Raw genomic sequence first — 25,490 nt, 5'->3', positions numbered from 1 at the left:
CTAAGTTGTGTGAATATTTTAGTTAGAGGATGTTACTAGAAGTGGATATGGAGAGCTAATAAGAGGACGTGTTAGATTAGGTGGCATTAAAAAATAAATAAAATAAAGCTTTTGTAACAAGTAGAGTCAAAAATTACATCAACATGCTATGAAAAGTCAGTACCTATTTTATTTTGTAGTTTTTTTCCTGATGTAATTCTCAAATTTTAGTATTTGTAAACGTTTAAGTAATAGGGGTAGGCTAGAGTCTCAAAAAGATATCGCCATATTTCAACAGAAATTTGTGATCATGATAATTTGATGATATACAAACAAAATACTGAACCAAGTTTCATCAGCGATTGCAGCTCACAGGCAGTTTCTTTTTGATCATATTTTTCCATTTTGCTCCGAGGTTTTCACTTTCCCTTTTAAGAGTACTGATGGTTTGAGGGACACTAAAAGCACACGTGTTACTTCTTTTATACTGTGCAATTATTTAACAAGGGGAAATTATCAAGAGCACAAAAGATGTTAAAGGTCTGTCTGTAAAGGATAGGAAGACTGAAGACTATTTTTAGTCTGGTGATTATGTGTGTCTTGTTTATATGTCTATCTGTTATGAATTAATGTAGTCATGAGGTGCTTCGCTGATGACGCGTTGGAAATGTTCGGAGGCACTTACTTAAAATGATCACCCTAAGCTCAGCTGTCTGGCAGCATCACACGCTCTGGATAAGAAGCACTCTGCACCATTTTGCTTCCAGCCTGTTATTCAGTTTGCGTCATGCGTGTCACGTACACCAGAGAACCAAATTCAATTCCAGTTTTATTGTCATGGGGTGCAGGTGTAGTTTCAGAGTGGATGTCAACAAAGGCTGTAAAAAGGTTGATTAAAGGTTTGCCAACACAAGATCTTACTTCTCTGGCACATGTCTTTCTAACAAGAAGCCTCCAACCGGCTACATTTGTAAAAGTAGTGATTAAAAATATTTTTACGTTTTGTTTTCTTTTGCAAAAAACAAAACTACTTTTCACAGATTATATCTCTTGTGGCGTATCAGCTTAAAAATTCAGAAATAGTACATAAGGGCTTAATTTCCTTGGATGGCATGTTTTCAAGTGGCAGCTATAACAGAGAGAGGTAGGTCTTTGATCTGGTGTACCCGTCCCCTCGCTTTCTGTCAGAATTGATAGGTTGTATCTGTGAAACATCGAGTCCAAGATTAAAGTCTTTTCATTCCTGCTAATCTTCTCTGTCAGCTTTTAAGTTTAGAGAACAATGATATCGGACGGCACATCTTTCTGCTCTCGGCTCTTAAACCCCGGAGGAACCAACAACAAAGGAAGGTGCCTAAGGCCCAACATTGTTGTAATATTAATGATAAATCACCCTGTGACTTAACTTGTCATACAGGCTTGATCTTTAGATGATAGTAATGATAATGAACCATGTTGCTAACTGCACAATTTATTTATTTTTTACTTTCTTTTTACAGTTCTTTACAGCTGCTTTGTTATAGAGGTGGTTGTTCATCAACTTTTATTCATTTCATTGTTTTTTTCTTTATGTTTCTTTTCAGCGTTATTATCTGTGAATGTAATGTGTGGGATATCTGTCAGTAGAGATGCATTGCTAGATTCAAATTCATAATGTTGTTACAATGTTCAGTTGTTTCGACATATTGCACCGTTTTAGATCCAAACTGAAGTGTCTCAACAACTTATTTTCGAATAGCAGTAACATTTTTTAAAAATACTTCCCAGAAAATTTTTTGCTTTTCCTCTGCCAACGTCATGAATTTGAGGAATGTGTTTTTAACTGTCTGATGGATTGCCATGAATCTTTGAAGATTACAAATCTTCCCACAGCTTTTTACTGCTCAGCTGTAAAAAGTCGAGTGGGGTGTTATCGTCGTGAACAGTATAACTTGAGAACGATGGGAGATAGGATATTCAAATTGATCTACTAAAAATATTGTAGAGTTTTCAATGGCAATCCATCCGATGTTCATTCATTGTAAACATCAGGTTCATCATGCCACTAAAGCAAAATTGATCACTGAAGTTGGCTCCAGAAACTCGTGTTTGAGTCAAGCATTGTTTCATTTACATAAATGTGCTCATGGTTAACTGGTGAAGGCTGAAATATGAGCTGCAGTGATACTCTTTTTACTAGAAAAGATTTTCTCTTCAATAAACCTTGCTGGTAACCTCTGTGTGTTGTAGTTCTATTATTGTGGTAAGTGAGTAATTCATTCTCTGTTGTCACCAGCATGTTGCTGCAGTCACTCTGTTGATGGGGGAGTGTGGGGTTAGGTTACTATAACAAGCCAGAAAGCCCAAGTTTCAGTGTAACAAGCACCTCAAACTTGTGGACCAGTATTTAAAGATCACCTTTGACCTAAGGTCAGGGGTGATCTTCAAATTCAAAGTGACTTATATGGCGTACTATGTATGTAGCCGGTCTTTAGTCACATGAAATGAAACGCGATTAGGCAGAAGAGTGATATCCATCTGGGACACTGTAATCAAGATTGTAGGGCAATTTGGCAGCTTCCACAAACAAGTGCCCTCCCCAATGTAATTTTAATGGATTCATTTTTAAGTCTATGAGAATGCCTCAGTTTGTTGGGCGATGTAATTGCACACTAATTAATGTATCTTTATTATTACAACATTCTTTTTTCTTTGGTAAATAAGTTTAAAATAACATAAACAGCAACTTGAAATAACATCTCACTTTGAAGTAGTGTCACAGATTTGTTGTTGTTTATCTTTTTTTCTCATGTTGTTGTTGTTGTTGTTGTTGTTTTTTTAACGGTGCCTTTAAAGTCTTCAGAGTGTAACTTTCCAGATTCATAACTGCAAACTTCAGTATGAAGATTCTTGTTTTGGGCTAAGTGTCTGTGGTCAACTCTGAAACAAAGAGGTGGATGCAGTGAGAAAGCGCTGCATAAATTTGATTCTTATTTTCTTGGTGTTAGGGCAGGTTCATAAAATATGTCCCAAAATAATCAAACCCCAAAGTCACAAAGTCAACAAAGTCATATTATAATGTTGAATGAAAACTGTTGTGTGTCATAAAACATGATGAAGTGGTCGACTTTCTCAATTTAGTGTAATTGGCAACCAAAGATGGACTTTTCCCCCCCACACCCTTATCCATATGTGAAGCTGACCAGCCGCTGTATCTTCTCAAAGGCACAGCAGGAACTTCAAGCTCAACCAACAGCAAGCACATACAGGATGAAAACAGGAGGAGTAAAAACAGCATGTATGCTACTGTTGTGTGCCTACCACTCATGACTCAAATAATTAAATTAAAGTCTTATTTCCTGCTCTCGTTGTGTTAGCTTAACTGTAAGCCATTTGGGTAACAACCTACTAGCCGGCAGCTATTATCTTAATGTATATATAAAATATTGAAAATGTAGTAAAGAGTACATTGGGTTATATTGAACAGGCAAGTTTGTCCTTGCCTTTTACACTTAAACTTGGGCTTATTTAGACACTTTCTGGCTTCTTATAGTAACCTAACCACCCCTGTCAACATACAGCGGCTGCAGCAACATGATGGTGACAACAGAGAAATAATTACTTAGTTCCCACAACATTAGAGCTATAAAACACAGAGGTTACCAACAAGGTTTATTAAAGGGAAAAACTTACCTGCATCTCAGGTTTCAGCCTTCACTAGTTAACCGTGAGCAGTTCATGTAGATGAAATTTAAAGCCATCATGTCTCCCTTACAGATGAATTGTAATAATTTTGGTAATTCTCTTAATTACTATCTGAAACTTTGCACTTTTTTTGTGGTTTTACGTGTTACCCCTCAGCCGTAAAAGTCAGATGGGGTTGTAACCCTGATGGATGGGCCAGCAGGTGGGCAACACCAACAACCAAGTTGTGAAATTGGTAACTCGAGATCAAAGCAACGTAGGAATTTCAATTGATACCACATGTGCATCTACGAAAAATCTTAGACAACTAAGAATCTGACCTCAGGGGCCAGAGGTCAAGTTTTCTGAAAAACTCGTGACTTTAAGAAAGCAAAGTCACCTAGGATTTCTGAATTGATACCATAGATGGTAAATGGAATGGTTCTTATATAGCTCTTTTCTACTTCATCTTAGCACTCAAAGCTTCTCTGTATGTGCTTTCTATCTAACATTCATGTGCATTCTTGCTCTGACGTATCAGCAAGCAACTTGGGGTTAGTATCTTGAAGTAGTGTGCAGACTGGAGTAGATGGGAATCGAAGCACCAACGTTCCGATTAATAGGTGACCTCTACCATCTGAGGTACAGCCACCTCATAGATGCAGCTGTTGGTAGGCTGGGAGTAGCACTGTTTTGTCTGCCTTATTCAGTGTTCTTCTTTTGACTGTTGTTTACTGTAGCTGCAGTGCATTTGACCTCTCAGGGCCACCGTACAAGTGTAACTGGTGTATAAAACCCATCAGCTAGCTATGCAGTCTGCCTTTACAAACATTTGTGAAAGAATGGGCCATTCTAAAGCCCATGGTACTGTAATAGGATGTGACCATTGCAACAAGTCAGTTTATGAGATTTCCTTCCTGGTATTAAGTGTTTAAAAACCACAATTGGGGCACAAAGTAGAAGACCATTTACAGAGCGAGGTTGCTGATTGTGTAAAAGTCACTAATACTTTGATGAGTCAGTACCTGCAGGACTGCAACTCTCCTCTTGTATTAACATCAGCACAAAAACTGTGTGATGGGAGTTTTATGGCATGGGTTCTCTTGGCTCTAGGTGTGTTTTAAAAAAATAAATAAATAAATAAAAAAAGTTATTAATTTATTGAGATGGAAAAATTTATGTATTTGGCTATTAGACAGGATCCCCGTAGTCTAGACACTGATTGTGGTAAGGATGGAGGCTTGGGTTGAGAATGACAGAGCAGAAAGTGGAGGCTGATTGGCTAAAAGAAGGCTGGTAAGAAGATGATTGGACTAGAGTAATGATGTCAGCATTGAGTTTGACAATGCGGGAAAGAGGAAGCAATGTAAAGAACAGACTAACAGCCGAACACCCAGGAAAGCAGGCAGATGAGTGATTACAGATCTCTTTTTTTTAACTTGCGCATACGTTTAATTTTGCAGTAATAAAAGTGTGTTTGTTAATGTGCGTGTGACTATGCTAAGCTTTCCTCAGATGATAACTGCCCTACCAGAAACCAAGTTGAAATGTCTTTCTTAAAGTTCAGTTTATGGTACTAAACCTCTTGAAGTGTTAACTCTCACTCACAGCCAGATCATTGTGATTAAAAGTTGTGTGTGAGCGCGTGGATGGACTGCAGACACTTAGTTCTCAGTCACAGATCGGCCCATTTGTGCACTCGTGTTTCTAAAAGCTCTGTAAGTGCAGGCCCAGAATATTGTGAGCTCAGTTTCGTGGCTCTTCGTGGAGGGGGCATCGCTAATGAACTGGTTAGGGGGTGAGAAGGAAGGTGCCAATCCCTGAAGACAGACCACTGAAGAAGTGGGCGCGCGTGGGATGGAAGCGCTATGCATCCAACAGCTGTATGAATGCAGCCCTGATGAAGGTAATTTACATTTCACAAATTGTGTATGTGCATGTGTCAGGTGCGGGTCGGGCAGATTTTCTATTCAGTGTTTCTGCACAGAAATTTTAGCCGCGGTGATGCAAATGAGCAGCTGTCAGTGCTGCAAAGACCGTCTGAAGAAGCCACACGTTTTTAAATTTAAAGTGTTTATGAAGTTTAGTTTCTGTAGTGCATAAGGTGAGGTGTTGTTCTGCATAACATTAGTGGTTCTACACGCAGATTACCAGTAATCTCATTACTAAGTAACCAGATTAAAGGCTAACTAGTGAAGAGTGTGTGGTTGTCTGCTGGAAAGATTAACACAAAATAAGAAGATGAAAATAGGAAAAGCTGTTTTTAGCTTCAAGTGGAACTAATACATTTAGTATATTAAAAAGTGATTTGTTGTTAGAGTTTGTTCTTGTAGTAACACATCTGCAAACAAAAAAAAATGACTCTTGACGCTTAAAGATTTCTTCTTCAAGATAAACACTGCAGAAGTGGCAGTTGTTTAGTACACAGGGGGAATTTACCTACAAAAGAGCCATTTATTCCACTCAGGAGCTGATGGAGACCAAAATAGAGTTAAAAGAGATGGGCCTTCCAGTAATTAGGTGAACACAAGGATTATGCCTACATACAGACTTTTTTGTGTAAGGAAAATGAAACAATGAATGAACAATGAAAGCGGTAGTGTTGGCTCCTCTCTTAAGCCTTGTTTATACTTTCAGCTTTAACGAAACGTCATTTTCCCCATCAGACGGTGAGTGGGAGAGAACGTGCGCCTTCCTGTTTTTTGTGACCGCACGGACTCGTTAGAATTTACATTACAATGCACCAACTGTGCAAGCGCCCCAGGTGGCAAACTTCAAAGAAATCTAACAGGAAAGACTACTCAGCGGTTGGGTCTGCAGTTGTCTGTGTCCACAGCAGAGTATAATGAAGGCTTCATTTTCCACAGCAGCTTTATCTGCCCTTTCTGCACCGGATGACCTTCCTCCCATTTATTTAGACTAACTTGCGACCCTTGAGTTTGTCTCTCCTTGTCTCCATCTGGGGATCTTTTGCACAGTTTTAATCACCACCACCAAACCACACAGCTGACCACATAAAGGCCCTACAATATTAGGACAAGATGAGTATGAACAAGATGGGAAGGACAAACTCCTTTTCAACTTTTTAATCATTAGAGAGGGAACACCATTGACTCTGATGTGTTGGAGGATGAAAAGAAGAGGATGAGGTAGGGAATAAAGAGGGAAGAACACAAATTATGGGAGAGACAAGAAAAAAGTTAATGACGTGTAGTACTGGAGTGTAAATGGACATTATTTAACCAGTTTTGGTGCAATTGACATATTTATTCTTTGTACACTATAATGGTACATTCCCAGCATGGAAAATAGTATTTTGATTTTCATGACTTTGTGCAAATTGCAGTCTCCTTGCCTTTTAAATGTTTGCTTTGAAGCCAGGGATCTGGTTTGTGACCACACGCAAAAAGTTGCTAGCTTCACATTGACTTTGGTGAGTTAATGGTCAGTCCGCTATCACTTTGAGATTGGATGGAGTCAAGTTGGCAAATATGTGCAATCCGTTTGTGATAATCGGGTGAATTACAAATCCCTTTTCAACTACATAAAGAGAAATTTACATTAACTACATTTACAGTCCAACCAGAATCAACCAATAATGCAGGATGCTGCAGGATGGTGATTTAACTGCAAATTGAAATCGGTGCTCAACAACCAACTCGAGTTTCCTAATGTGAATAAGTGTCACAGAGGAGATTGGCTCACTGGCGCAGACTGATTCAGATTGATTGCAGCCCTTTGCCAAATTGAATGATTGCACCAATCTGAGTTGCACTAGGCGACCTGTGCAAACACCTTGTAATCAGAAGTGTGCTACACCCTCAACTTCTAAGCGACAACGTTTGTAATGTAGATTGCAAAGGTTCAAAACAATTATGGTACCTAACAGCATTTTTCTGCAACATAAAATGAGCTGATCTTTGATATTGGACTAAATCACAAGAGGTGGTTTAAAACGGGAGCTAAAAAATACCCCTTTCCTACAGTAAGTTACATTAATGTATTTTCAACTTTTTGCCAGCTGTTTTCATAGCTTAAAGGAACCTATTTAACTTTACTGCATGGGCTGATCATACTCACCCATTTTACTCCTTAAAAGGCCTTTTCTGAACCAAGATACAACCTGAAGTGATTGCAAATGTTGCTCTAGTAGTTTTGGACATGTAAATGAGCAATTCTTGCTTACAACCAGAACCCCTGTGCATCCAAGTGCAAACAAATCCACAGAAACGTAGGAGATTTGTGTATATAACACTTTTACTTCCAGTTATATTAAGCTCTGTATAGTCAGAGCACTGACTGAAATGGTTACATAGCAGTGTAAATTTATATGTTGTTCAGTAACCTTGGTTACTCTGGTAACTGATTGAGTTATTGAGTGCTCCTAGTATAATCTGCTTAAGCTGCATGTCGGCACTCTGAATAAATGAAGCTGACTCTATGGAGTTGCCCTTTGAAGTCCAGCAAAAATTTATTTCTTATGTGTTATGTAAGTATTGCCAGCAGCTATAAAGCAAATGTAACCAGACAAATAGCTTCCAGCTCAATCTTTGCAAGTCAGTGGCTCGGTCGGTCTACGGAGAATTTTTTCTTCTTCTCATAAGCGATGTCTTCCAAGTAAGCGTTTCCTGCTTCTACATGTAGTCAGCAGTCAGTGTTGTGTGTTCATAAGTACTGACTGAACTGTCTTGGTGAAGTGGGGTGACGAGTTCTTGAAATGTGTGGTATTTGTCAGCCAGCTGAATCGCACCATTGTTTTTGGGTGAACGCTCCCAGTGTTACACATAATATATTGTAATACCAAAAACAGGAATGCTTTCTTTCTTTTTCTTATGAACTGAAATGGTTCACGCTGAGTTTTTCACTTCCAACTGTTTGGTTGGGCTTTTTCCTGCCTAAACTCTTTATTTTGTTGTTTTAATGTGGAGCCTGAAATTTGAATTTCACAGTGTGTGGACGTGCGTGGGACTACGCTCACAGAACGATTGTTCTTCTCTGCAGCGCTCCTTCAGCATTCCCTCTTGTCTCTGTAGCGCTGTTTGGAGCCTCTGCTCTGCCCGTTACTTGAACCAGGGGTCGCGTGGGGCTGAAAATGGCGTTTGCAGCTTTAGCTGGAGGGTCTTTACGCTTATCTCTCCTTGCCTGCATGGCCCTGCTGTCTCATTCTCTCTCTCTCTCTCTCACTCTCGATGTATCTCTGTATATCTCATCTCCTCTGCACAGCTTTCTTCACCACTTGCTGTGATGACTCCCCCTCATGAATTTTTCTCTTTGCTTAATATGAGGCTGCTACTTCTATATCTCTACTACTATATCATCCCACACTAACTTTTTGAAGCTTTGTCTTGCACTTACTATACCAACTATAATACTCTTTATCTCAGGTTTGAGCATAAAATGCAGGATAATTGACTGACTCTACACTGTCATATGCACAGATCTTTTACCAAGTTTTATGTTTTCAGTTGGTCGCTATGGACCAGATTTGTGGGCAGCATCAGTGCAAAATGTTCTTTTGGTGTTGAAGATCTGCTGCTCAGATTTTATAAAGAGGCACAATGAATATTTTTCAAACTAAATTGGGCGGAGGTTTCCCTTTCAGTGCACAACAATTTTGGGAGGAGGGTATTCAAATGAATCACACAAACATGAGGAGAGTGGTAGGCTAGTTATTGCAAATAACACTGAATTTATCACTGAAAAAATGCATGTCTTATTTTACAGCTTTTGTGGTTGTGATAGTTGTAACTTGGTGTTAGTTTATTGCAGAGGGTTATCAGAATGGCAAACTGAACTGAACCTAATGTGGAGTGTGGTTGGAGGAAGAGAGTCCCAATATAGCAGAAATAAAACATGTATAACAGAAAAGACTGCTCCACCGTCGGGTCTCCAGATAACTGTATTCATATCCTGCAAAGTATAATCTAGGCCTAAGGTGTAAAACCTGTGCTTACCCTGTAACAATTTGGCGAGTACAGTACTCACTCCCACATTGGTTCCGCTTGTTTTTGACCTGCTGATTTGTGCTGCTCTTTGTAGAAATCTGGTCACAGTGGTTAGTAGATTTTTTGCAGAACTTTTCACTCCCATCAGTGCAATTGATGATGGTGATTGTGGTGATTGATGGTGATTTTGTCAAAAAACGTTTGACAAAATTTCAAATTTCTTAAACTTCCTAAACTATCTGAGCAGCTTCTTGATGCATGCTCAATCATCCAGTTAAATAAATCCCCAAAAGTGGAGTCTGTTGATCTGGACGTAGCGTTTAGGGTTGGCGACACATTTTGTCATCCAAGTGACTTCTTCCGTCTGAAGAAGTCACTTGGATGAGGTAATTCAGAAGGTAGTTTGGTTTTCTTTCCCCATCAGGCTACAATGAAAATCTGGCAGAGGTGATGGGATTACAATCACCAAAGCCAGAGCTAATAATTTCTTCAGTAACTTCTTCAGTCTGAAAGAGGTTAAAATATTACACAACATCCTTTTTTAAGCAAGTCACTACAGTCTGAAGAGGCCACTTGGATGAGTGCCGAAACGTTTTGCTCACTGAAAATGCCACGTCCAGATGAACAGAATCAACTGTTGGGTACCTGAGCAGCTGTCTAAATCATAAATACATTCGTATTTTAATATAGTAAAACCTAAGAATAAATATATGAAGAAGATGGATGTAGCATCTACACTCTCTGGTTTATAGACTTAAATTATACGTAATGAGTTAGGGCTGCTCAATTATGGCAAAAATGATAATCACGATTATTTTCACTGAAATTGAGATCTCGATTATTTGACAATATTTATTTAACAATAACAATGTATCGAATAATGACTTTAAAGATTGTCAAAAAATAATATAAAATAGTGTGCAAATACTGATAACAGTGCAAATGTTTGCAATATAAAAAATAAATGAAAAATGTAAACATGTTTAGTGAACTTTGCAGTGTTGCTCTCTGTGGTGCAGCTACGACACTGTAGCAAAGTTTGCACACTATGTTCCACGTCTGACTCCGCGAACCCATAATGTTTCCACACCACTGAAGTTTTTTTTACCTCTCTTTTCAACCAATGGCAGTCACTCTCCTCTCCAAATAACTTCTGCTTAGCTTTCCGAGCTTCCCTCGGGTCCTCTTAATTGTTGTGACGTGTGTTCGAAATGCAGAGAGGTGCGCTCGATTTGCCACACGGAGCAGCGCGAGAGTAAAGCACGAGGGAGGGGCTAATAATCGGCTCATTATTAGCCCCTTTTTTAATGATCGTTGAAAGCCCAGATCGTAATCGAGATTAAAATTCGATCAATTGAGCAGCCCTATAATGAGTCACTATTGGATCTGACTTAGAAACCAAGTGATACTGTATGCTCATGCTGTAGTGACTTGTGTAAAAAAGAATGTTGTGTAATATTTTAACCTCTTCATGCTGCAGTATAAAGCACCTTGAGATGACTATTGTTGTGAACTAATGCTATATGTATACTGATGGTAGGATTATTGTCTATTTTACACTGAATGGGACCTTCATTTGCAAAAATTAGTATTATACTGTTTTACCTAAGATTTGAAATTAGCTAAACTTTGAAAGAGCATAAAGTCGTCATTGAAGTGTTTTTACTAAGATCATAAATCACTTTAGAAGAGAATAATTTCCCCATAGACTTTAGTTAGAAAAGTCTCCCCTGGCCACTGGAAGGAATGCAAGTTTCAGGCAATTACACGTTGCTGGATGCTATGTGCGTTATTTATATGTGGAACTTGTTTGTATTAGAACTTGGAAAAGCCTAAATTTCTCACATTTGAAAGCATAAAATTATTCTCTGTTTGCCTTTTTTTGTTTCAAAAGTACTGAAATCAAACAAATGTGTTAATTTTCTTTTGTTGCAATTCTTGCACTTGATCCTGGCTATGCTAAATGTCCACCATCATTGGGTGCTAAAGTTGTTTGGGTGATGGAGCTAATGGCCTTCATACTTGAGTAGAAGAATAAGTGCTGAAGGCTTCACACACGCGCGATTAGCGTCACTAAAATGATTTTGGAGTTGAGTGAAATTCAGAGGGTAGTTTGGTTTTCTTTCCCCATCAGGCTACAATGAAAATCTGGCAGAGGTGATGGGATTACAATCACTGAAGCCATAGATAATCATTTCAATTAGAGGACTCTCTCAAGGAAAACTCAGACCGGTAGTGGAGAGCTTATATGTATCCATAAAATAAATCATTTTTATGTACCCGTAATAAGCTTACACTATGAAATGTGAGAGCACGGCTCAGCCACTATATCCTCTATATAGACCGTCTCTGCTCAGCTAACCTTTCTTTCCCTTTGTTGCGGCTGAATAAAGGAAGGAGAAAGAAAACAAAACGATTTGCCTTCATCTCTAAATCTGTGCTGGACTCTTGTTTAAAACCTCTTCTCCCTCTCTACAGGTCGGCTTCCTGAAGACACAGCACCGGTATGAAATAGTGTTCACCCTGCCTGAGATCCCAGCTCTGGGTAAAAATGTGTGTCCAGCGCCGCTACCCGGCCCACACCTCCGGATCACTGATATCACACCGGCACAAGAGGGTGAGGTCACGAGCGATGGAAAAACAAAAAACAGTTTTCCATTAAAATTGTGAAAAGAAGGTTGAGTTTTAATAATGTAAATTTGTAATTACGTTCAAATTATCAGTGTTGCATCTTTTGACTGATGACTTTGAGCTAAACTAGGTCACTGGTTTGGGATTTGTCCATCATGATCAGTGTTATGTAACACATTAGCTTAATGATTACTGAAAGTCAAAAATGGGAAAATAATTTTTCATGTAGTGCAATCTTTATGTCAGATGTGTTTATTTTAGATTCGCTTTAGGTAATAAAACCAAATCAGTAGTAACAGATTAGTGAATATAGCATAAGGACTGCACAACAGGCTGGCCTAAAGTCTAATATGTCAGTAACAATGCTGTGGTTTTATACTCCTATTGCTTTTAAAACCATAATATCATCTTCTTTTTCTTTGTTTGGCTGATCCATTTAGGAGTCGTATGACTATATTATACTATATTACTTTGTTAAGGTCTCACCATGGTGCTGCCCTGTTAGCCTGTGCGCTGCTATACAAAGCTTTGTAGCCTCTCCAGAGTACATCGCACAAGGTTTACATTGTGTTGTCTGTTTTTGGAGGACTGCAGGCGAGTGTACCTCTGTAGCCTCTGCATTGGTTGAACTCCCATGAGCCCTCTCTCTGAGAGCTAACAGAGACAAAAGCAGGAGCATAAATCCGGCTTTAGTCAGTGACCAGACTCTGTAATATTGTCAGACTTACCGGCGTTTAGCAAGCTGATGCTAAGAAGAAAAAACCATAATAACAACACAGAGTAGCGTTACTAGAATGATCTGCATGCAGGCTGCTATTGACGTTAGTTGTACCTTTATCATTATTCTAACTACAAAATGTGTTGCACCAAAAGCAGAGGCTTGGCTACAGAAGAAATGTTTGTAGATTAGATGAGTTATCATACGTTCTGTAATTTGGGAGCAGAGCAGTTACTTCAGTCACAATAATCTCAATTAAATGGAGGAAATGTCTTCCACTAACAGCTCACATGTATGTTGCCTGAGAGGTGAAATACAGGGTAAAAACTCAATTAAATGCCTATCTAAAGCTGTGAGATAGGCTGGTACATTTTGATAGTTATTTTGTTAAACTAATCAGCTGCCATCCTTCAGCCCTCACTTTCAGTGACACGAAGCCCTGTTCTTTCCCAGTCAGTATATGTAAAACAAGCTGCATCTGCACAGTTTACAGTCATTAGTTTCCTGTTTAAACTGTGAGTCAGGCAGACCTTTTGTGGTATAAAGGTCATTGGTACTGTGTTTACAATACATTTGGGTCATTTTATATCAAAATCTCATTAAAAAAAAAGTACCCAACTGAACACCTCAGACTACGATCATATTAGAAAACTGCTTTGACCCAGAAGGAATCACGGCTAGAAGATGACCTGATATCAAAATGTAGGGAAAAATGAGACATTTCATATTCTGTAACACGTTTTCACTGACCAACAATCTCACCTATCTCCAGTGAATGATCACAAAACAGGTAAACCATCCAGGGCACCAATGCTGAGGTTTTATACTCTTTGTTGTCATAGACATTAAATTGCTATTAACACCATGATGATGCTGCTGCTGCTTCTTCTTCTTCTTCTTACCTTGTCAACACCAACCCTCTGCATGTCCTTCACTACATCCAGGAACCTCAACTGTTGTCTTCCTTTCTTCCTGCCTGCCTGCTCCATCTTCAACACCCTTTGTCCGATATATCCTCTGTCTCTGCTCTGCACATGTGCAAACCATCTCAGTCTTGTCTCTCTAACTTTGCCACCAAACTGCCTGAGCCATCCCTCTGATGCACTCATTTCTAATCTTGTCCATTCTTGTCACTCCCAGTGAAATTCTTACATCTGCTTTCTGCCACCTCCACCTCGGCTAATTTTGATCTGCAAAATAATCCGCTGTGCAGTTCCAACTGGAAATCAACTGATTGGCAACAGCATTAAAAAACAGATTATAATTCATCGTAACTCAACATTATTGATGCAGTGTGTTGACAGAAAACATAATAAAAGGCAGAAACATTCAAAAAAGGGCTTTGACGGTCCTTCAAGAACCCACAAGAACTATTCCAACTTGAAGACATTACAAGAAAGCAGAGAGTTCAGACTGTGTTGAAGGATAGTGGCAGTCATATTTTTCGAAAGCATAGCTAAGCTAAAAAGTAAGTAACTCGGCAGCACAGTCACTGGCTGCAGAGTTCCAGATGGCTGAGGATTACAGCAGCAGACAGTTCAGCTCATGTCAGCACAGAGATCCTTCTTTGAAAAAAAAAAATCATAGGAACAGATCTGACTTTCAGACGCTTTCCTGTGTTTCTCTGTGTTCCTGCCGCCCGTCATGCCGCAATAGTCGGTAAACCCTAAACATCTGCCACCCGTGTGGGCTAAAAAAAGATAGTTTTTAACTGCTAGCATGAACGTGAGCTTCTCCTGGCCAATAAAACAGCTGAAATGGGTCAGAGGTTTCTGGGAGTCATGACGACTGCATGCCTGTAATTGAAGCAGGTTACTGACCTTTACTTTCAGTTAATCGTCACACCCTTTATATTACTCTCAGCCTCTCTGATTATGTTAACAGGTGTGCTACTATGTTTGTCTCGTGTGTGTGTGTGTGTGTGTGTGTGTGTATTCATGTGCTTATCAGTCAGCTGTGTTTGTTTTTTTTTCCATCCCGTTGACATTTTGTTCTGGATTGTCCGACACTCGAATTATCCTTATAAAAAACATCTCACGCAGAGAAGATAAAGTAGAGATGTGCGTGCGTTAGTAAAACGTGCCAATAAAGACGACACTTACTCTCTTTTCTGTCTTTGTTGCTATTTTTTTGTCCTGCATGTCTCTCCAGGAGGTCTGAAGATAACGTGCGAGTACATAACCCAGCACGAGGGAGTTCTGTGTGAGGAGGTGATGCTGCTGAGCGAGACCAACGACGACGTCTGCGTCAGAGTTAAAGTTCACGCCAGAGTCATGGGTAAGGTTGTGTTTAACAACATATATGTGATAATATAATCTTGTCTGCTTCTTCTGTATAAATAGTTACAAATACACCACATTGTATCCTATAAAAGACCTTTTTCTTTTTTTTTTTTATAGCTGAGGCATTGTGTAGTTGATTAATTTTTCAGACATTACCATACGACTACCTATGCCCGTGAGACTTTCTATTATAAAACCATTAATCATTTGGGAACTTATTAAACTGAAATGACTGCAAGGCTTCCATAGATTAGTTGCTAAGGCTCATAAAACCTCAAAGGAAGGCCAAAGACGATTTACCTCATGAAGTGTAGAGGACAAACTGACCAGGAGCCATTTGGTTTAGTTTTATCACTTAATTTGATTAATAAAATTTCATAAACTTGTGGAAACAAATCATACATTTTCCACAGGTTTTCTAAAATCTGAAGTGGTTCTTAAAAGTGTTTTTTTTTTGTTTGTTTGTTCCTCCATGTCTTCTTACATGAAGTAAAATACATAAATACCTGATTAACTTATTGATAAATGATTTATTTGATAATTAATATATAATTGGTAGTTCTCCCAGACTGTTAAATGACCTGTAAAGTTAAATGATCAAACTACATAATATCAGAATTTGCCCTCACTGACCGCTTCATTGGGTACACCTGTTCAAGGACGCATTATTGAAAGCGCCTACTCAGCGAGTCACATTGTAGCAGCTCGATGCTTTTATCCATGTAGACATGACCTTTGGGATGTGGTGGAACAGGAGGTTCACATCATGGATGTGCGGCAGCTGTGTGACGCTGTCATGTCAACATGGACCAAAATCTCGGAGGAATGTTTCCGGCACTTTGTTGAATCATGAAGAATTAAAACAATGTTGAAGGTAAAAAGAGGGCCAACGCGGTTCTAGTGAGGTGTACCTAATAAAGTGTCCTGTGAGTGTATTCTCATTATATTTTACTTTTTAATTTATAAATGATCAGTCATTTCTTCTTTGGTTTTAAAGGGAGAACTAACAGATAAGCCCAAAGGTCGCTTGTTTCTGGTGTGCTGCTGCCACCTGCTGGTTACTTTGAATTTTTGGGTCTGAATAACTTTTAAAAACAACAACCAAAGTAAGTCACGATGTACCACTAAAAAAGAAAGGCTAAAGTTGTTTTGTGGACAAATTTTTAAAATAATAAAAACAAAAACTTTCAGAAATACTAACCGAACAATTATTTTAAAAAGTCCCCTTTTCCGTGGTGCAGGGATACGACAGAAACAATATGGCTCTTGTAATCCATAAATCTTTTGTTCTGCTCTGTCCTGCTGTGCGGAGGCTGTAATAATAAATTTGCATCCTCCTCTTCAATCCATGCCAGTGAGACTGAATTAGTCTGTGGCGTTTCTCTCAGCAGATGGAGAATTAGTTAAAGGGGGTGCGCAGTGTGTTTTTCCATCTGTGTCTGTGTAAATATAGCAGAACGTGTGTGTGTGTGTGTGTGTGTGTGTGTGTGTGTGTGTGTGTGGTACTTGCGTAGTTGAGGATGAATGATGGCTGTGTTGTTTAGTGTTTATTTTTATCCTCATAATGTGGCCTGAACATCTGTTCAGATGTTTGTGTGTAACTGAGTCCTGGATGAAAACCAGATCAATGGATTAAACTCTACGTCAGCTGTACCGCTCACATCAGATCAGTGACGGAGTATAATACAACTCAGCGGCAGGCTGAGCCTTTAGTCTTGTATAAATACACATGGTTGTTATCTGATGTATAGTTAATTATTATATATCCAGTGAGGCTGATAGGCTGTCATTTAATCCTAATGGTAGTTTTTAGTTAGTTATTAAAATGTAGAAAGTGATTTTATCTTGTAGGGAAACTGTAACAGACATTCCCAATATTTTAATCTAATATGATGAAAGCTGCTAGTTATTTTTATGTTCATCTATTCTTAAGGTGGTCGTTTGTTGGAGCCCATATAAGTTATTTCTTAATACCTTTAAAAAACGGTGTATCCAAAACAGTATGGTACAAAGAATCACCTGATGTCAAAGTGCTTTAAGTCTTTAGCCACTCACCGGTGACGATCAAAACATGTACTGTTAGAAAGCAGATTAGTGAGTTTCACATGTTGCAAGTAGGTAAGATAACAATAGCAGTGGCTGCAGAAAAGCTCGCAAACGTGTGGGAGTAGTTTGATCTGGGACTCTCCACCATTTGACCTTTGAACTGAAGAAGCTTCTCGGATGAGAGGTGAAACTTCTTCAAGCAACTTAAAGAAGTCCAGACGCTTTTCTTTGCAAGCTCCTTAGACTACGATGACCTGGATGACTGAGAACCTTGACAGACAGAGTAGTTTAATTATTTCATGGACATATATCGTGTGTCCAGAGGGGAGGGGCATGTGTTACTTGTGAAAATTTTAAGCTTTGTAACTGTACATTCAGCTGTGTATTTTAAAGTTAACGACAGACTTCTGGCAGTAATTTTGGCAGTATCAGGGCTGAAGGGAAAAAAATAAAATGAACTGCATTGGCCGGGAATCGAACCCGGGCCTCCCGCGTGGCAGGCGAGAATTCTACCACTGAACCACCAATGCGTTGCTGCGTGTGTATCCTGCAGTCACGAAAAAAAGCATGCGCCTGCTGCTGCAGGGTGGGGGGAGGGACTGTGGAGAAGTAGAGTAGACGCCTCAGGGGAGAAGGAGGAGGGGGGTGAAGGAGGGGGCTGCCTCTCTTAAAGGAGCCGCTCGGTCTGTTTCTCTCACACCGTGTGCACATCGTGGGTTATATACATGAGTTTGAGACCGATGCCTAAGCTTTTTAAAGCCAAGTGCTCACAGGTCATGTTTCCACTTCTAAATGCTCTACAACAAGACTTAAAGGAAGGAAAATATGTCACTCTCTTTTCTGCCTCTGTTTGCTCAAATACTTTGATGTTGTGAAACACTGTTCATAATGTGCAAAGGTGTGGCTGGAATAGGCTGACGATGTTTTATTGTTATTGCACCAGAACATGCCATCAAAGGTTATTGTCAGATTGTAATGTAGCTCCAAATAACTGACTCCTGTCAGACATTTCCAGTGCCTGACTTTCAGTGGCTGTGTCTATCTGAAGGGTTTCAAATTGATGTAGTTCATGGACCACATTCGATTCAGTTTTGTTTTATTTAAACAGCACCAATTCACAGTGACAATCACCTCAAGGTGCTTTATATTTTAAGGTACAGACACAACAGTATTAGAGAGGAAACCCCAGCAATCACACAGTCCTGTATAAGGGAGCACTTGGCAATAGTGGGAAGGGAGAACTCCCTTTAAACAGGAAGAGATGTCAGAAAGAAAAAGTTATAGATATCCAATGTTTCTTTAATTTGAGCGAGAAATAAAATTTGTTGCTTTTAGGTCATTCAGGCTTCGTGCTGGGACAGCCACTCTCATAACGCCATCCACTGTAAACTAACCGCACAAGGCTTCCTGGTACTAGAACGTCCAGAAATTAGGACCTGTTTCTCTGCAGATTTTACACTCTGCAGCCATCTAGTGGCCGGATATCGACTCTTATGCTCAATCACAAAGAGCCGCCTCCACGTCTAAAAGCCTTAAAGTTAATATTTAAAATTTGTAGTTTTTATGTGCAGACCAGTTTCATGCCTGAACACTGGGCCATATAGTACTAAATGATCAGAGGTCTTTTTACTTTTTTCAAATGTAAATTTCCCACATAACTATTGACTTATCACATTTAGGTTTGTAAATAAAGCTACAAGAGTCTTGAATATGTGCAGGATCAGAATCTGTATTTATTTTGTTTTAAATTAACATATAGATTATTTAGTTTCATTAAATGCCTCTTAGAGTAAATTCAGGCTAGTGAAGCAGGTCATTTCCCAGCGTGCCCTTAGCAGCCTTGATTAATCTCTCATTACAGTTCATATTGTAATGTAAGAATCGCTCTGATTACAGTAACGATTTCTTTTTGTCTCTCTGCCTCTTGTCCAGATCGTCACCATGGTACCCCCATGCTGCTGGAAGGCGTTCGCTGCATCGGTCCGGAGCTCGAGTACGACTCTGAGCAGAGTGACTGGCAGGGATTTGACTAAATGTCAGCCTTCTGTTCCCAGTTGTTTCACACATCCACAAACGCCTACAGAAGTTCACACACCTGCCATCTTCACAGATAGAGAAAGAAACAGAAACCTCCTGAGCTGCCCGTCAATACACACACACACACGATTAGTGCCACGGGCTGTGCAGCTTTTCCACCTCTGAATAGAATAGAATTAGAATTCAACTTTATTGTCATTGCACATGCACAGGTACAGGGCAACGAAATGCAGTTTGCATCCATCCATCCTCTGGTGTGATTCACTGTTCACTGGACCTCAGAAATGGTTTTCATCTTGAGACGTGAAAAACATTCCTCAGCTCTGACCTTCACTCTGAAGGAACATGTAATTAAGTCCGCTTGCTTTTCTGTCTTCAACTGTTGTGCTTTCCTTGTTCATCCGTTAGAGGGCAGCGTCTGCCTGTAAATCAGCACAGCCTCACAACTACTTGTGGTTCAGTTTTAGTCTTTTTCTGATGTGCAAAGTCCACCTGGATTCATAGAGTTAGGAGTAAACAAGGGCTCATTTACGACTTCAAAAGCTTGACCCTAAATTAAGGCTCTAATCTGCACAATTCAGGGAGGACGAGAGCGAATTAGGAACATTGTTTAACATGCAATACCTCTGTGTGACTATCGGGGGTGCTAAAGAGCTCTGCATGCGTTAGTGCTCCAATCTGAAGGCCATCTTTTACCAGTTGTGCTGCAGTGTTCTCTATTTAAAGGAAGACCTAAATATAAAATGTGTCTGCATCTTCAGTGTTCACGTTAAACCCATCTCAGCAGGTATACCTAATATGTCTGTTGTATTTGAACCAACCTGCCCCAACATTTCACTTTCCCCAGTCTGCCTTTCAAAATAAAACATAGGCTTGTTTCAGTAGGTGAGGAATGAATGTACAGCTGCCACACTGGAGGGAGGGGAAAGTGATGCTTCAGTACCTGCTCTCCTGCTATCTGGCACTGATCTGCTGACATATGTCAGGATTTTCTAAGCTGGTTTTCACTCTGTGTGATAGGTGTGTGTACTTTAAAAGCTCCTTCTCGTTCTTTAAGAGGAGCTGACATCAAAATCTGACGTTTACCTCTCGTGTTTTAAGTCTCGTCTTTTTTTCCCCTTCTTCTTCTTTTTGTTGTTGTTGCTGAGCTACAGATGTTGTTGACTTGCCAGTTTTCCCCAAATTAAAAACAAATGTGTAACCAAAACAAGATTGAATCAAATATTCGGTGTACGTGTGCATAGCCTGTTGTTGTTTTAAGGGTGTTAAACTGGGGTGAAAGAATTGGCTGAGGAATTTGTTTAAATATTGTTGTTATATTATTATCAAATAATCATTTTAAAAACATTTTCATTATTTTATCCCAAACTTTTCCCTGGACCAACATCTCCTGCCCATGTGTAGACCCTTAAAGCAGTGCTTTAACACACACTGACCACCATCCTTTGGTATTTAAGTCTCTGAGGGGCTTTTTCCTTTCAGCTATTCAAGCTCCAATCTCTTGCTTTAATCCATGAAGCCTTCAGAAAAGTGCCTTTCATCGCCACATCCCGTTTGTCTCTTAACTCCCCGTTGTTCATCTGTCTGCATCCTGTCACCCGAGCAGTTTTCAGGTTTAGCCAGTGTTAGTCCGAGCCACCCAGGACTCAAACATCTGAGGTCATAAACCGGAAGCACCTAAGCTTTGGAAGTTTGCAGGTTTCAAACCACCACTTCCACCACCTCTCTGTCCCAGTGCCGTCTTCACAGTGCAGCTGCAGATCAGAGGGAGCTCTGCTAACTTACATTTGTGCTTAAAAGATCAAGTGCCATGATCTGGCTGCACTGCCGTCTCTTTATAATCTCCTCTGAAAGAAGTCCTAACATCTCCTTCCTGCTGGTTAATGTTCATGTTTTTGTTGTTACTCGTTCTGTTGTTGGTTGCATTCAGCCTTAAAGAATTAAATTTGGCGTGTAATTTTTTTTCTTATTATTAGACCACGCGCTGTGGGTATAGTAAAGATTGGATAGATTATTTTGATGTTTGTTTGTGCACGATAGGTCAGAGATCCATCTTAGTGTAAAGCTGAAGTGCTCGATAGGTTTCAGGAATGTAGCAGTTTATTTTTTGCTCCCGGTATGTTTGATTTGTATTTTTAATGTTGAAAATGAATAAAAAAAATGTATATGTTTGAGTCTGGCTGCTCTTTGTGTCCTCTGTCAGTGCATTTCAAGGATGCTTGGTGGCAGTCTCCACTGTCACTGCACAAACAGATATCCTGCAGAAAGTCTATTCAGTCTTTTACACAAAGTATTTCTTTATTTGACTTCAGTGGATAGAAAAAAAAAGTTTTTTATCCTCTAAAAAAAATTTAGATTAATTTTGAAGTCTTCTCATGATTTAGGGTTACTTTATGTTCTCGACATTACAGGATCTTTGTGGAGAAAAGTTTTGCATGAGACTGAGCACAAAATGTACCTGTAACCGGTTCATGGAAGCTTTACAAGAATTCAGTTCATGTTTCTGTCCAACACAAACCTCATGACATCCTCCTCTTAGTCAGATTTACTGTAAATGTCCCAAACAGTAAGGACTACACTCCTTTTCTTTTTCTTGGATCATGATCTAGAATTATAATAATACTTTTGTCTGTGTTCAATTATAATTTTAATTGAATACATGGGATTACAAAGGTTGAAGAAAACGTCTCATCCACCTCATATTTTCATATATGTCTGTCAGGACTTTATAAACAATCAGAATCAGAGAAACTTTATTAATCCTAGAGCAGCATGCATCCACACAACAGACAACACAGCAATCCTATTAAATGAAGTGTAGAAGTAGAAATATAAATAGATAAATTATATATATATATATATATTTATATTTATATTTATATTTATATTTATATTTATATTTATTTATTTATTTTTTAGAGAGAGACTTTATCTCAACATCTACAGGCAGGCTGTGCACACACAACAACAACAAAAGTTCTCATCGTGTTCAGGTTTAGTTGTTTAACAACCTGCAGGCCTGCGTCAAAATTATAACCGGGACGATGTGCCGTTACTCCCGATTCTTGAGTTTACGCTCCGCTTTAGAACTTCCACACTGGAAATTCTCCTATAAATAAATCAATAAATAAAAGCACCGTGAGAAAGCAATAGAGGATTTTGTGGATTCTCTCCTTTATTCCTCTCCTGCTCGTTTGCAAACATTATATAACCAATCTTAAATAACCGCCGCTCTTGCAACTGCGTAATGTCGCAGTTTCAAAGGTCGCAACCCTCCCACAAACGTCCACACAACACCAAACTGACGCATTTCTAATTTGTTTACGTTTGACCTTCAGATGTTTTCTTCTTCTCATCAGTTGATGGGCGGCTTTGGGGACAAAAACAAAGAAAAAAAGTTTGAACAAAGTCCGCAGTGTTCAGATCACAGAGGTCTCTGCGCTCCTGGGACCCTCTGTGTCCTGAACTAAATCCGGATTCGCCAGCCCCGATGCTGCCGCATCAAACTAAAAATGATTTTAAAAAGAAAAAAAAAAGGACAAACAGCCTTTAGACCTAAGACTGAGATCACAGCTCGCTTTTAACTTTTTCTTTCTCTGAAAAAAAAAAGTAGTCTGGGGGAAAAATGCAGAGCTGCACGGATCTGCATTTAAACTAATAATCTTGTGATTTTCTACTTTCTTGTGTTCTTTGTCATTTGAGACTCCTCCTGTTGTTAAAGTGAACTCATGTCTTTGAATAATGACGTGCACAAAAGAAGGAGTCAGTAGCTCTTTAAATACTCGGTGATGAGACAGAAGCACAACTAACATAACTTTAGTTGTTTTCATATGTGGTCACGTTTGGACCAGTGTAAGCAGCAGCGGTGTTTGGATCCCGTGGAGAAAAGCAAAAGGCAACATGTAGAAACAATGAGGACACCAGACAAGCGCTCTGAATTATCACATTGATAATCTTCTGTGTGTTTCTAATAAATGCTGTAAAACTCTAATAATAATAATAATAATTTAATTTCATTATTAGTTAAACTCATTTAATTTCAAGTGAAATTCTAATTTAAAACATTACCACAACGATAGTGTAGTTTGTGTAACTTTGAAGTGTGGCGTTATATTCAAAAGTTTTCCTTCCGTTTAAAAAAAATATTGATTTTTTTTTCTTTCTTTTCTTTTTGTTGTTGCAGATTTTAAACGGGGGAAACTGGATCTAAAATTGAAATTTGGGTATTTCTCATGCTTATTATTATATTCAGTAGTCCACGGGCAAAAAAATAAATAAAATAAGAAGATTTTAGAGCAGTAAGCTCGCATTTCAATACCAACACGAACTCATATTTATATAAAGGTACATTTCGTTCAAACAGTTTGACCTTCGAGCCACACAGAAGGCTACTTTGTCTACAGAGCGTCACTCCACAGGTTTTATTTGGCGGGTCTTTTCCTCCCGGGACTGAACCAGGGATTTTTTTGTGTAAACCACTACACTGTGGGCCACTTGTTAAAGTTAGTTTCCTCCACTTTGTACGTAAAAACTTTGTAGAGAAACCAGAGCTCCTCACCGTCCGTTTTAACGAGCAGCAGCGTTCACACACACTGCACGCGCACATTTACCGAACAAACAGGAACTCCGTGGAGGCACGTGTGTGACATCTAACGCACTTTGTTTTTTTTGTTTGTTTGTTTTAAAAGAGTTTCTAAGAGGCTCGTACAGCCTTTTATGTCCTCGTTTGAAATCCTCCAGCGGGAGACTTTTCCCCTTTAAACTGTGATAAAAGCTTCACTCGTTTTTATATTCACATAGCTGTGTTTGGCACGGCTCCACAGAGGCAACACTCAGGTTTGCTCATTAAATGAAGTTAAAGTGAAAACTCTAACAATTCTAATAAAAATCGTTACATGGATTCTTACACGTGGACATGTTTGCGCAGAGCTTGTGTGAGATGTGTGCCCTCCCACTGACCTCCGGGATTACAGTAATCTCTGTTGATTGATCTGATTGATCAGATTCATCTCCACGAGGCCGCAATCCGCACACGGGGTGGTGGTGGTGGTGGGGACGCAGATGAGGCAGTCGGTGAATGGTGCAAATAAAGCGTTTTTTTCTTTTGGCCTTTGGGCACGAGCTTTTCCAAACAGTGCGCAGGTCCGAAACACTAGTATCATGTGACGCAGAATATGCGCTTTGATTTAATGTAAGTGAGATTTCAGGAGATTAAATTTGGACCTCACTATGATGATACTAAAAAACAAAAGTGGGGGAATTTTGTTGTTGTTGTTGTTGTTGTTGTTTTTTCAGGATAAACCTGAACTCAGATCAGCACAGCATAAGGAAAAATTGTTATTGTTATTATTATGCATTAGTTTATACTTCCAATGCGATAGCGACATTTAATAAATAGTGACGAGTGCAGACTATAAAATGAAGCGCGAAAGGAAAGTTTAAGAAAGCCAGTACGTTGCAAAAAAAATCCATCTTAACTGAAATTACGAATGAGGGCACTTAGAATAAAAACATTACACAGAACCACTTCAGTATTGAACGCGTGTAAATTGATGCTGTATTAACATATAAAAAGCATCCAAATGGTTCTTAAATGTACACGAGCATTTAAGTGCTTCCCTATATCTCCACAGTAAATGTTTCTGATATGAAGCATTTAAGGTGAAACAAAACACTGTATCTCCTGTTTGTTTTGGGGCATCTTTTGAAGAGGACCGGTCTGTTTATTATCGCACAAATTCAGCCATGTCTTTTAATTTTATGCAACCACAGTTTGTGCACATTCACTGTTTATTAACAACACAGGGTTGTCCCCGTCTTAATCTCTCTATCATGCATGTGTCCATCCATCTAACGTTCTCTAAAAAGTCTAAACAAGCAGGTGTGTCAGTCGGCAGCCAGGCCTGGATGGAAGTACTGGGGTACAATTAGGCATCAAATGTAGCAGCCAATAAATAAATAAATAATTTGTACTTGTTAACATATTACAAACATGAAAATGTTTCCTAAAAACACCCAAAGAAATCAAGCTATGAGGAGTCTTCAGAAAATTGAATATGGAGGGAAAAATCTGTTTTTTGGAGGGTTTTTGTGGCGCACCAGTAAAAACAGAGAGGGCAAAAACATTGGAGACAACGAGGAAGAAGAAGGTGTGTGTGTGTGTGTGTGTGTGTGTGTGTGTGTGTGTGT

The 25,490-nt window shown here is 39.2% G+C and overlaps 1 protein-coding gene and 1 non-coding gene across 3 annotated transcripts in view; one reads left to right on the top strand and one right to left on the bottom strand.

Annotated features, from left to right (window-relative positions):
- The window catches only part of adisspb (adipose secreted signaling protein b), a 41,319-nt gene extending 19,844 nt beyond the window's left edge, over nt 1-21,475 (top strand). For both annotated transcript variants that reach the window (XM_087836625.1, XM_087836618.1), the window contains exons 4-6: nt 12,066-12,204; nt 15,088-15,213; nt 19,197-21,475. In XM_087836625.1, coding sequence (XP_087692751.1) covers nt 12,066-12,204; nt 15,088-15,213; nt 19,197-19,297 — 366 coding nt within the window. In that variant the 3' untranslated portion in view covers nt 19,298-21,475. The remainder of the gene's footprint in view (nt 1-12,065; nt 12,205-15,087; nt 15,214-19,196) is intronic.
- Nucleotides 17,724-17,794, bottom strand: trnag-gcc (transfer RNA glycine (anticodon GCC)). Its single transcript has one exon. It is a non-coding gene; the product is annotated as a tRNA-Gly (tRNA).
- Nucleotides 21,476-25,490: the final 4,015 nt, after the last annotated feature.

The sequence above is a fragment of the Neolamprologus brichardi genome, chromosome 3 (genome assembly GCF_056152115.1).
Source record: "Neolamprologus brichardi isolate AB-2024 chromosome 3, ASM5615211v1, whole genome shotgun sequence".
Taxonomy (NCBI): Eukaryota; Metazoa; Chordata; class Actinopteri; order Cichliformes; family Cichlidae; genus Neolamprologus; species Neolamprologus brichardi.
The sequence above is the reverse complement of the archived record's forward strand: the minus strand, read 5'-3'. Positions and strand labels throughout refer to the sequence as shown.